The 13,388-nt window shown below is 35.5% G+C and overlaps 2 protein-coding genes across 2 annotated transcripts; both read right to left on the bottom strand.

Annotated features, from left to right (window-relative positions):
• Positions 1–425: 425 nt before the first annotated feature.
• Positions 426–3,234, bottom strand: LOC128984912 (peptidoglycan-recognition protein LF-like). The gene is made up of 4 exons (XM_054404282.1): positions 3,174–3,234; positions 1,801–2,047; positions 1,095–1,222; positions 426–575 (listed from the first exon to the last, which is right to left on the bottom strand). The coding sequence occupies exons 1-4, from the start codon at positions 3,232–3,234 to the stop codon at positions 451–453; spliced, it is 561 nt and encodes a 186-aa protein (XP_054260257.1). The 3' UTR covers positions 426–450.
• A 598-nt stretch (positions 3,235–3,832) lies between these two features.
• LOC128988089 (peptidoglycan recognition protein 3-like) lies at positions 3,833–12,066 on the bottom strand. The gene is made up of 4 exons (XM_054409291.1): positions 11,899–12,066; positions 11,477–11,705; positions 5,551–5,678; positions 3,833–4,247 (listed from the first exon to the last, which is right to left on the bottom strand). Exons 1-4 carry the CDS (start codon positions 11,930–11,932, stop codon positions 4,102–4,104), a joined length of 537 nt encoding a protein of 178 aa, XP_054265266.1. The 5' UTR covers positions 11,933–12,066; the 3' UTR covers positions 3,833–4,101.
• Between the last annotated feature and the right edge of the window lie 1,322 nt (positions 12,067–13,388).

Raw genomic sequence — 13,388 nt, 5'->3', positions numbered from 1 at the left:
CATGAAACAGTAGAATAAAAATCTGTCTACACCAGCGCTCAGTGTCACCAACATTAACAATACATGAAAAAAGCTTATGATTTTACAATAGAATGAAAAGACTACTTAACTTATTCGTCCGTTTATAAGATACAGACAGACCACAGAGAGTTTTAGAGTTAAACAAACCAGTTTGTTAAAACTCGTTCGCAATTTGACTCATTTTCTGAGTCTAAATCCACAATTAGACATCTGATACGGGACCAGTTCACAAGGGTATCACTAAACCACTATTTAAATGTATCTTAAATACACTTAACCAAATTCAATCTTTGCCAAATTGCAAAGATCTGAAAAAAGACTTTTACCACCATAGGAAATAAATAAGATGACTTACTAGTATTTTGAAAACTAAACTTTATTTAGTTTTTAACAAACCGGTCGAAAGACGTGAATTGAGCTTGGAGATCTTCACGTAACTATTGAGTCTTCGTTGTACTGGATAGTTTGATACAAAGGATGGATTAATCTACCCTTGACTCCATACTTGATAAGGTCAACTCCTGCATTTACCATTAACCAGGGTATAGGTTGATCTGGAAAAAATATAAAAGTTTGAGTAATTATTGAAAAGTGATATCCTGGCTTGTTGAAAATTGTAAGAATATTTTGGTTTACCGTTAAAGATTATTTTTGTTTATTGATCATTCATATACTATTTAAGTTATGTTTGGAATACTGTAGCAAAAATAAACTACAACACAACAAACCTTCCATTCTCTAAAAAGGCTCGAGTGGTTTAGAATTTTCAAGCTATGCATCGTACAACAAATCATACAATAATACATTTATCATTTGAAAACAAGCAACAGTTTCGTTGTCAAACGCAAAAAATGTGTATATGGGCCAGCTGAACTTTTATACATAATTTAATGACCCCTATAAAATGTATGAGTCGTGTTTGTCACTGTGATAGTTGATGTTAAATAAAGTGTGCTTTGGCTTTCAAGATTTGTCCTCTAAATGTGAATTTAACCAAAAGTTTGATGGCCCATATAGGTTTTGATGTTAAGTTTAGTATCCAAAAGTCCACTTTTTTGCTAAATAGTTGGTACCTTTGAATTCTCCGATGTAGCCAATGTCCAGGCATTTCCCCTTCAGAGGCTCAAACCCCGGAGGTCGAGTAGGCTCCACGTTCCACCCCCTCCCCTCATACACTGTCCCGTCAGCGCCGATCATGAAACTGCAAACAGACTGGATGGGTGTGACAATGTGGCATAGAGATGTTGGATTTATGTTTAATAAGATGAAAGTTAAGTTATAAACCATTATTGCAACCATGTAAGTTTTAATCGAAAAAGATCATGTTTCTTTTGAAACAGCAGACCATGTCACTGTTGATCACTGAGCAGACCTATTGATCACTAGGTGAATGAAAGTGGAGAGTGCGACATTTTTTATTATAACTTGGTTGTAAGCTTTTATTCTCTAAAGTCTGTACCACATGTTTTGCCCAAATAATGTAAAGGACATTTTGTTAACTAACATATTCACAAACGGGTTTATTTAAACAATAATTCATATTGATCTGATGGTAACTAGTTTGCACTTCTTTATGCTCCCATTTATTCTAAGCTCCTCATGTCTTTTTTCACTTGATGAAATACTCTTATTACAGTTTGATCAAATGAAGGTGGTCAGAAAGGAGACATAACTGCAGCCAATGAATACAAACCTCATTAATTGGCTGGTAATTCCCACCCCAACCTCTTTCGTTTTTTGAACAAACTGTAGCGATCCGGCAATCAAACAGTAGCTTACTTATATGCTATATCCGGGTACCCCAGGTACTTCATTTGATCATGCTGCAGGATCCTTAGTTCGGCTATACAGTCTGGCCAGAGAGTCATCTCTGTCCCGGTGTAGGTGAACCGGACGTATATGAGGGGTCCAGGGGGCATGTTCTCCTGGTGACTAGGGTCCTTCGCCCTCCAGGAGTATCGGCTCACTAGGGGAATGTGGGGTCCCAGGGGGTCCTTGGAGATGTACCGCACCCATTCCTCTTTCTCTGGGTGCAAAATTTTGTTTCATCATTGCATTATGAATATTGCAAAAAAACTTACATTATCGAGTCTTAAGATAAATTATTCTATTGTTTTACAAATACTCCTGAACGGCTAAAGTGATCTGCACGAAATTTAGCACAGTCATAGCTATGGAAAGGGGTAAACCTGAAATTGTACAAATCGGACAACAGGGGATTTCCCTACCGGAATTTAAACTTTTATGAGTTTAAATATGGGCCAATTGGTCACCATATAAGTTTTGCAAGTTACCAAAAAAATCTTAAACAAAAGAGTCATAAGTGCAAGCACATTACAAAAATACAGAACAAAGGCAAAGCAATCGGATTAATACCGTTGAGCATAATATACTGCAAAACGAATAACCATGTAGAGCCCAAGCACCATTGACTTTGTACTGCAAATAGATATGCCATTTTGAACCAGATATACCATTGACTTTAGATACTGCCAATTACTGCAAGTAGACATCCTATTAATGTGAACCCGAGGCCATTGAGAACAATCGATCGTGGTTACATATCTCAGAAGTATTGGATTAATATGCTTACTCGGTTCAATATTGCAAGCAGATAACTGCATTGTAAACCTAATATTTAGGTGGAATTAAGGCAGCCATGGTCATAAAAACTATCTGCTAGGCCATCTGGACACAACCACATCTGAGAGCGAAGTTTATTACTGTGAAGTTTTGGCCTCGTTTTAATCATTGGAAATAGTGTCATGCACTACCTGCTGGCGTAGGCAATCCTATTCTATTGTGCAGTTCGAACCTTGTTTAGATTTAGCTTTCATGTTGTTAACCTTTTGGAGAGCTACTATCTGGTATCCACCAAAGAATTATCTCTTATTTTGGATCAAGTTTTCATCGAGCGCTTTTTAAAAACATGATTTAAGGTTTGTTGTCAGAAACAAAAATAGACTATAAATTGGTCAAATCAGTCATCTTCTTTGATGATGGGTGATTTTTAAATATACGTATAAAACATTTTTTGTCAGAGCTCTCTTTGCGAGTATATTATACTAAATAACTCTGGTTGGACAATCATAACGGATTATTTTAGAACTGTATAATTTAAACACAATAATATGTCATTAGAACGTACTTACCAAGCTTATCTTCGTCATCTCCAGTTGATCGTAGCACCGTATGATCAAATGAAAGAGACATTTTTTCTATTTATGTTACAAATTTCTCAATTTTCCTTATTCTTTCATCCTGTTTTGTAAAGGTGGCTAATTTCACACAAAAAACAGTTCCTATGAAACCAATAGGCTAGCCCAATGCTTGCCTCTTTGGAAACAAAACAAAGATAGGTAAATGATCTCATAAACATTTCTACAGACCTTTATCTCTGAAAACTATTCCATTAATAGTATAACAAATTATTATCCTAGCAAATGGAATTCATAACAAAATTTTGAAGTTTTAAAACTAAACTTTGATTATAATTGATAACATATCAACCAGTTAAAATATGTTGAATCCAAGTTAGTTGTTTTATCAATAAAAGACAGTGCATGTTGATACGAAATTTGCATTTTTTTAATTGTTAAAGAAAGAAAATTTTGAAAAGTTATTAAAAAAACTAAGATGAATTGACATTTCTCGATGTTGAGATTCCAAACTCATAATCGTGGTTTTACAAAGCTTTATTTATTTTATAAATAAGCATTATAAAATACATTTCATACAATATAAAAACACTTATAGCCCTACTGAATAGTAGAAAGGAAAAAAGGAAAGAAGAAATTGTATATCGCCATGTTTAATACTCTTTTTATTTTAGAAAAATATTGTGTTTATAAACTTTGTATACTGCTTGGAAAACAATAAACTTTGGTCTCTTCCAAAACACTAGAATGCGCGTTTTTCACAAATGTTACAGTGTCAAAACTGAATAGCTTAAAGGCAATTGAATGTTTTCCAAATAATTACAACATATAAGGCCCTTCAATGTTAAAACACTTACAATTAAAATAACAATAATAAACTCCCTATTTATACCATTGTGTACTTCAATTGCTTGATCAATAGTTACCGATGAGGTTTAAGAAAGTATGATGGCCTCCAACCGTCTAAGGGGAGCTGCAGATATGTCGGGGAAATGTAGTTTTTTTCTATACCGTACTTGATGACATCAATAGCTGCTTTGAACATTTCGCTTGATGGCATGAATCCGTCTGCAACAAAATTTTAGATTTACATACCACATACGCATGTTTCAAATAGCATTTTACAAGATGTTATAAAATTCGTGCAATTAGCTTTTTAAAAACAAAATATTCTGCAATACACCAACAGGGTCTGTATTGCATCTTTGGGATGTGAATTGTTGTATACATTAATATATCCATGCAACTTAATGCTTGGTGTGGTGTATTTGCAATAATTAGGTCTTCAAGTCATTCTATCAGTAATTCAAGTAGTTAAACTATCATAGCTTCGAAGTTCTTTGCTTCTTAGGCTCTTCGGATTTCATGGGTTTGAAACTGAGTAGGTTCTACTACTGCAGTAGAATAACTTGGTGATAAACAAGGCCATTCAACCTACTTATTATATATCATAATGATTTAAAGGCTACACCACAATGAAATTGAAGGAAAAATATTTGTTATCTGCCTACAACTCTAGTGATTGTTGGTTAGTATCAACAGGAAAATTCAAGAATATTTTTGCTGGAAGGACATTTATGGTGGTTAGGTTAGGGACTAAAAACAGATTCTGATATAGACGACTATAAAGCGTGGTTTAGTTAGGTTAGCTTAGCTTACACACATATAGCAGTATTTAAAATGAATTATGGTATAAATACCCTATACTGTAAAAGTGATCTGTGAAGTGTACTGTAAGTGTGCGTGTGTAGTAGGCCTATATAGGATGGATCCTATATAGGATATAGGATATAGGATATCCTATATAGGATGGATTTTTAGGATGGCTTTGTAGTGGTATGGATTTTTACCATGACGACTTCCGTTGTAATGAAATTTCGATGTCTTTCGAAGCCTGATGAAGTTCCCCTCGGGAATGAAACTGCAGTAGCCTATATAGACTACAAGGAATACCTTTGACAGTACAAGGTATTCAAACCATTATGTATTACTATACCAGTGATCCGGAGGCTAACAAAATGAAGTATTTAAAACACAATTTTTCCGAAAACATAAAATAACGGACTGGGATAAACGAATCAAAACTAACCTAACCTAACCTCCGTATACTTGCTTTCAGCACAGAATTCCTATATTTTCCTGTTGCTAATAACCAACAGAACAATCTCCAGAGTTGCGGACAGATAATGGATTTTAACCAAGCTGAATATACATCAGTCAAACACATTTTGACGTATAACCTGTATTCAAACAAATGCATTAACTTTCATACTTTACTTTTGATTAAAAATCGAGCAAAAATTGCTTTCTTATCAATGTTACTTTTTCGAACACTACCTTCTAGCGGTTTTACTGTACAACTCCTACTTACCCTCAAGATCGCCAATGAAGGCTATATCCAGGCAGTCACCTAGCAGATACCTTAGCTTCAGAGGTCGGTCTACTTCTACCTTCCAACCAACCCCCTCATACACTAAGCTGTCCGAGCCCACCACGAAACTTAAACAAAAGAAAAGCTTTTTATTTGACCATTTTAGTTGTTTTTAACTATTTTACCTACAACAGTTTTTTTTAAATAGCCGTTTTAGTCCAGTCCTTAGAAATGAAAAGATTAACTTAACAATATTGTTTGCTTACTTAACAGCATGATTTTACTTAACGATACGACTAACTATAATGAGGTTCAAGGATTGAGAGAAACGACGTAGAACTGTATTGCTTCGAACTTCAACTTCAAGCTGTTAAGACCAATTTAATTGTTAATGAGTGTAATGGTACAATGAGTTTTTGCATCACTGTCAGTGGCAATGATAGGTTATAAACGAAAACCAAACCTCTCTTATATAGAAGTTATGAGGAGTGATTTAAGTAATTAAAAAACGGTCGTAGGTAAAGTAGTGTACGCAACTCACGTACACAGCCTTAACGACATTCGTTAAAGTTTTTAAAGCACTCGCCCCTTTAATTTCTACTCGTATCGTTAAAGCCCCGTTCACACGGGGCGAGTTTACAAGCTACACGCCGGCTTTTTTACACGCAGCTAGTAAAATAGCTCAGTGTGAACGATGTACTCGCCCAAAAGCTGCTTGTAAAAAAGCTCTGGAAAAAGTTGACGATGCCGCTACTTTACACGCCAACTCGCCAGCTTTTGAGCTAGTAGGCGTGTAAAGTAGCCCAGTGTGAACACAGTTGCTTGTGCTTGTGCGCGTGTTATTCAAAGATGGTGGAGGATTTGGTTCGAGCCAGCTACTGAGCGAGTGGAAAAAGCATCGTGTGAACGACTACAAGCGCACTCGCCGACTCGCCGGCGTCTTTTTACACGTCGGCGAGTTGGCGAGTGGACAAGCTCCGTGTGAACGAATACAAGCACACTCGCCAACCCGCCGGCTTTTTACACGCTGGTGAGTAGCTTGTAAACTCGCCCCGTGTGAACGAGGCTTAACGCTATTTTCACGCAATCGTTGCGTAAACTACTTATGTAGTAGTACAACTTTTGTTGTAGAAATATTTTAAGCACGAACTTTTATTTTGTAAAAACATGAGCTAAGATTCCGTGGCTTGGTGCAATGATCATGTTTTGGAAATTTTGTTCAAAATCGGAAAACATTTAATATTCTTTCCTGTTACATTTCAGTTAGCTAACTCTGACTAGGTCCGTCCCCTTTTATCACAAGGTACCAACAAGGTAGGTTTGTATGCATGCTTTACTTTTGAGTATAATACAGGGTTCAGGGGAATCAGAAAGTCCCATTTGAAAGAAATGTTTTTACTTTTCATAAAACTAAACGACATTAAAACAAACATAAAGACGAAGAAACATAGAATCCTTCCAATGTTCAAAAGCTTACGATTGAAATATCATTTTTGTTTTACCGACGAGACTTTAGATAAGTTTTGTTGATAGCTGTTGGTAAAATGAATTTATTTCAAATAGTCTTTACTTGCTTTTGTCAGCTGATTATTTAAATGATTTAAATTAGTCATCTGCCAATGTTTTGTTTTTTAGTTTTTATATACACAATTCTTGTTCAGTTCATGAAAATAAAATAATGTTAGAAGTGTTTGTTAATCTGTGAGTTTATCTTAAATTAAGCTTACCAACATGGTGTCAGGTTATTAGAAGAATTACAATAATGAATGGAATACCTCTACCAGATCCACTTGACATTTCGGACAAAACAAATGCAGCAGAGAAATGGATGTTATTCAAGGTCCAATGGAACAACTATCTAACTTTGGCTGAAGCGTGTGGTGGCTCAAAATGCAGCAAGATAACAAGCAAAAAAGTTCAGGTAGCTTTATTCCAGTCTCTCATTGGAGGTAAAACATTACAGCTAATAAATAAAATATGCAATGACAAGGCCAGTGTTGATGAGATTATTGATAGACTAGATGATTATTTTAATAATGCTAAGAATGTTACTTTTGAGCGCTTTATGTTTAATAGTGCTACACAATCACCAAATGAGTCTTGTAAAGAGTATATTAACAGGTTACATGAAATGATAGGAAGATGTGAATTTGAGTCACTGTCAAATTTATCTAGGCTTGAAATTGAAGAGCAGCTCTTATGTGATAGGTTAGTAGTAGGTTTATCAAATAATGACTTAAGAAAACGGCTCTTATCAAAAAAAGATCTGACTCTTGATAATGCGACAAGCATATGTCTTTCTGATGAGCAGGCTAGTAATCTTGCTAAAAAAATCAATGAACGTAGGACTAACGAGACTGAACCTTCTACGGAAAATATAGTTAATGAGTCGTTTAGAATAAACAGTGATCAAAAACTTCTTTCGTGTAAATTCTGTGGGGGAAAACACCAAAGGGGAGCAAGTTACTGTCCTGCGTTTGGAAAAGCGTGTAGTTTATGTCGAAAAAACAATCATTTTGCTAAAATGTGCCTTAAAGCAAAAGAAAAGATTAAAGTAGTAAGCTCTGCTTGTGAAGATACCATTCCTGGAGATTATGTTGACAAAAATGACATATATGAAATGGAAGATGACATTCCAAAAAAACGTCTATTCGTCCATTTGAAAGTCCCATTTAGGAAAGATAATCGAATGCTAAAATGTCAACTTGATAGCGGGGCGACATGCAATGTAATGAGTTACGATATTTTGAAGGAGCTGGTTGGAGTTGATCGTCCAGTCCTCCAAAAAAGTAATACAACGCTTACTTTCTATGGTGGTGCTTCAAAGGCTTCTCTTGGGAAAATAACATTGCATGTTATATGGAAGAATATTAAGCAAAGAATGTCCTTTGAAGTTATCAATACGAAGCATATTCCATTGATTGGAGCTCAAGACTGTTTACGGTTAGGGCTTATTGCAGTAGATGAGGATGTTTTTGAGTTAAAGAATTCTCCAAATCCAAGCTCCATTCTATCTTCTTTTCAAGACATTGGTCAAGGTCTAGGATGCTTTGAGGGTAAACATAAATTTAGACTTGACGAATCTGTTGTTCCTGTAGTGGTTCCACCTCGAAGATATCCTCTGGTTTTACAAGATGAGATAAAAAGTGAAATACAACGTCTTCAAGAATTAGGTGTAATACGTAAGGTAACGGAACCTTCCTCATGGGTCAGTGCTATGGTTGTCGTTAAGAAACCGAACAAGTTACGCATTTGTATTGACCCACATCAACTAAACAAAGCTATCCAGCGGTCACATTATCAGGTCCCCACTATAGAAGAAGTTGCTCCAAAAACTTATAAAAGCCAGGATATTTAGTACTCTAGACCTAAAAGATGGGTTCTGGCATATAAAGTTAACCGAAGAGGCAAGCAAATTAACGACATTTTGGACTCCATTTGGGAGGTACCGCTGGCTAAGGATGCCTTTCGGAGTAAAGTCAGCTCCAGAAGAATTTCAACGGCGAGTACACGAAGAGCTGGAAGGACTAAAAGGAATTTTTACGATTGCAGATGATGTCGTAGTTTACGGCAGTGGAGACACAGATGAACAAGCTTTAGAGGACCATAACAAGAATCTGCATGCATTGCTTGAGCGAGCTAGACAAAGAAATATAAAGTTCAACATGAATAAATGTAAAATCGGACTGAAGGAAGTTAAGTACATGGGACATGTTTTGAGCAGTGATGGCTTGAAAGCAGATCCTGACAAGATATCAGCAGTCTCAAATATGAAAGAGCCTCAGAACAAGGAGGAAGCTCAAAGGTTCTTGGGATTTATCAATTATTTAAGTAAATTTCTGCCAGGACTGTCAGAAGTAGCAGTTCCAATAAGAACTCTAATTAAAGAAGATGTTAAGTGGACGTGGCAGGAATTACATTCATTGGCTTTCAAGAAATTAGTTAACATGGTGACCAACTCTCCAACCCTACAGTATTACAATAAGGACTCTCCTGTGACGTTGCAATGTGATGCAAGTCAGTTTGGTTTGGGTGCTTCGCTATTGCAAAATGGTAAGCCAGTTTCATATATATCAAGGACTTTAAATTCAACAGAATGCCACTATGCTCAGATCGAGAAAGAATGCCTGGCAGTTCTATTTGCCTTTGAAAGGTTTGAACAGTATTTGTTCGGTAAGTGTGATATTACGGTAGAAACCGATCACAAACCTCTTGAGACTATTTTCAAAAAACCTTTGGTCAACGCACCTAAGCGGTTGCAAAGAATGTTGCTGCGATTGCAGAAGTTTACATTTACTGTTGTTTATCGACCAGGTAAAACAATGCTTTTAGCAGATTTTTTGTCACGCGCCCCAGAAACTAAGTATGAATGCAGTATGCAGGACAATTCAGTAATGATTTTTGAAACCTCAATGAACAGCTCGACAAAGGAGTTTGAACAGTGTAAGTCCTTAGAGTACATAAATGTTACGGATGAGCGTTTAAACCAACTGAAAGAACACACATACAAAGACCCCGTGCTTCAGAAGCTTATACCGGTGATTATAAATGGTTGGCCTAATAGAAAGACTCAAGTTCCCAAGGAGCTATGGAATTACTGGCCTTTTAAGGAAGAGCTTGGAGTTGAAGACGGACTTGTCCTCAAAGGAGAGCGGATTGTTATCCCAAGTAGCATGACAATTGAACTAGTCCATAGAATTCATTTTTCACATCAAGGGGTTGAATCATGTATAAGGAGAGCAAAAGATGTATTTTTTTGGCCGGGAATGGCAGGAGATATAAGAAAAGAAGTTGAAAAATGTTTAGTATGCAAGAAATATGCACCGACTCAACGGAAAGAACCCCTCTTACTTCAAGAAACACCATCACGACCATGGCAGCGAATCGGGGTTGATTTTGCTCAAGAAGGCTCAACTCACTTCATTATTGTGACTGATTACTATTCGTCATTTTTTGAGATTAGGAAAACACAAAAATGTACCTCTGAATCATTGATTGTTTTCTGTAAAGAGTTATTTGCAAGATACGGCATTCCAGACATTGTAGTTGGTGATAGTGGCACCCCTATATTAAGTCAAGCATTTAAAGATTTTTCAGAAGAGTGGAAATTTAAGATAATTACTTCCTCTCCATATCACCACCAGGCAAATGGAAAAGTTGAATCTGCTGTAAAGATATTTAAGAGTATTTTAAAAAAAGTGAGAGAAGACAAAGGCGACTTTCAGCAGGCTCTTCTTGAGTTGAGAAATACACCACTCAAAGAAATTGGTAAGAGTCCAGCTCAGTTGTTAATGTCTAGAAGAACTAAAAGCTTTGTACCCACTTGTGAAGATCTGCTGCGTCCTAATGTTCCTGTGAAAGTAATTGAAAAGTGGGATAAAAAGAAAGATGCATACAAAACATATTTTGACAAAGGAGCTAAAGACCTCGCCCCACTGATACCAGGACAAGTTGTTTGGGTTCAAAGGAAACCTCAAGAGAGAAGGGATCCCTGGGTAGAAGGTAAAGTTATAAAAAAAGAAAGAGATCGAAGATATGTGGTACAAGTTGGTGGAAACTTATATGTTCGCAACAGACGCTTTTTAAAGACATAAAAAAAAAGTTAAGAAAGGGAGGATGTTGGTAAAATGAATTTATTTCAAATAGTCTTTACTTGCTTTTGTCAGCTGATTATTTAAATGATTTAAATTAGTCATCTGCCAATGTTTTGTTTTTTAGTTTTTATATACACAATTCTTGTTCAGTTCATGAAAATAAAATAATGTTAGAAGTGTTTGTTAATCTGTGAGTTTATCTTAAATTAAGCTTTCCAACAATAGCTATATCATTTTACTTTATATACGGGACAGAAATAAGTCTAAGAATATGATCCTCAAGTATATAGAAAGAAAGGCCTATATTAAGCTCTGGCATAAGTCATACTTACTTGTAAGGTATGTCCGTGTCTCCTGTGAACATTCTGAACTTCTGAACCTCCTTCATGTACTCTGAACAATCCTCGTACGAGTCGGCGTCCGTCGTCGTATCTAAGAACCTCACAAAGTTCACTGGATGCTTTAACCGCTGTTTCTTCGGCGTCCTCGAAGCTTGAGCTCCCCATTTTCTTCTGGTTATCACCTTAAGAATTGAGTCGGTGTCATCAGTACTCTTATCCTCTGAAAATATTTAACAGTTAGGGTAAAATATTTAAAAAGGGTGAAATCAGTTTTTGGAAATTAATTTTAGTACCATAGTTTTTTTCATAGAAACATTTAAGTACGCCTTAATTTACAATATTCTAGCATGAAAAAAAATAGGAATGAAAAACAACCTTTTTAAATGTTTTATAAAGTATACAGTATTATATACCTGGATCAGGGTTATCCTCTGATGTTTCTTTCATGTTGAATCACCTTAAATATCAATTCGCCCTAAAGATGAACTTGGAATTACATATTGAAATGGTAATGGAAACAAGTTTTAGCTTATCAACATTGATTCAAGTCAATTTTTTTACAATAAAAACTCAATTCAGTGACATAGTGCCAAAAGAATGTGCTGTTTAGATTTGAAATGAATGAAACGTATATCATGACGATTAAGTGTTATCACGGTGCAATTTTTCTGTAATCGTTTTTTGTCAACGAATGACTAGTAAATATGCCAATAAACTTAACCCTTTGCGGTCGAATGGTGAGTAAGGTCGCTGCCCACCATTTTCCCGACTGCTTTAAAATGGCGACCCATACTAAAAAAATAAAAATAAAAAAAGTTTATTTTTGCAGTTAAAGTTGAGTATAGGTCACCGGGCGCCATTTTCCTGACTGCTCCAATGGTAAACTATACTCGGTGTAAAATGGAAAAAAGATTCGACCTCAAAGGGTTAATCTTTGAAATTGTAAACCACTTACAGTTCATAGTATTTTACTATCACCTATCAATATTCCCGCACATTATAGTGATACATTCATTACCTAATTACAATATAACATTCTGTGCTGTGTTATAATTGTAATTATTCTTTAGTTTAGTCAAAGAACTGACATAAAACCCTTTGTACAAACATGTTTTATATTATCGCAAAAGCTACCAAATGCTTTGCACCTTTCATAACTGTGAGAATTTTAGTAGACCATCAGTTTTTAACTCGATTCGGATGATAAAGCTTTTTAGTACAATACCGTCCTTAACTGCCTTCCAACGGAGATTCAAACAAATAATATCTCCTAATATACCCTTATATACTAGATGCCTATCTCTTAAGCTTTGTGTAGGTTTTCAGTGGTTTAATAACTACAAGCAGTGAACACTACTCTTCATTAAACTAGCTCAAGTAATTATATACCACCATACAGTATTTTCATACCACCGCCATTTTGGCTTGAATTAACCGTTATGTCATTGGTCAGTTTTAATTAACCGTTATGTCATTGGTCAGTTTTTCTGACAAAAAGATATATAATTGCTCCACTTTGTACTCCTCATAAAGATACTTAATTTTATTTACTCCCCTTATTCTCATGCTTAAGAATTATCTCGGTTCCTTGTGGACTAGTCTTAGTATGATGATGAGAACATATCGGCTTCAAATAACATAACTTCAACGACTATATTTTTAGGTATGCATATAATGTAAGTAAAGCATCGTTGCGTTATATGCAATGGTTTAGAAAATCAAATTAAATGCTCGTCGGACTGTGGAGTGGACTCTGAATACTAAACTTATGGCATAATGGGTTTGGAACGTATCCTTTCAAAACTATAAAAATCCTTTAGCGTATATAATACACAAAAAGAAAGAAATCAATACAAATAGATCTTGTCATTAATTATCATTATCTATTTTTGGCTAGGTTTTT

The sequence above is a fragment of the Macrosteles quadrilineatus genome, unplaced genomic scaffold (genome assembly GCF_028750875.1).
Source record: "Macrosteles quadrilineatus isolate MER2022 unplaced genomic scaffold, UCM_ALF_1.0 Scaffold_2__2_contigs__length_208266976, whole genome shotgun sequence".
Classification (NCBI taxonomy): domain Eukaryota; kingdom Metazoa; phylum Arthropoda; class Insecta; order Hemiptera; family Cicadellidae; genus Macrosteles; species Macrosteles quadrilineatus.
This window is presented reverse-complemented; position numbering and strand designations above follow the sequence as displayed.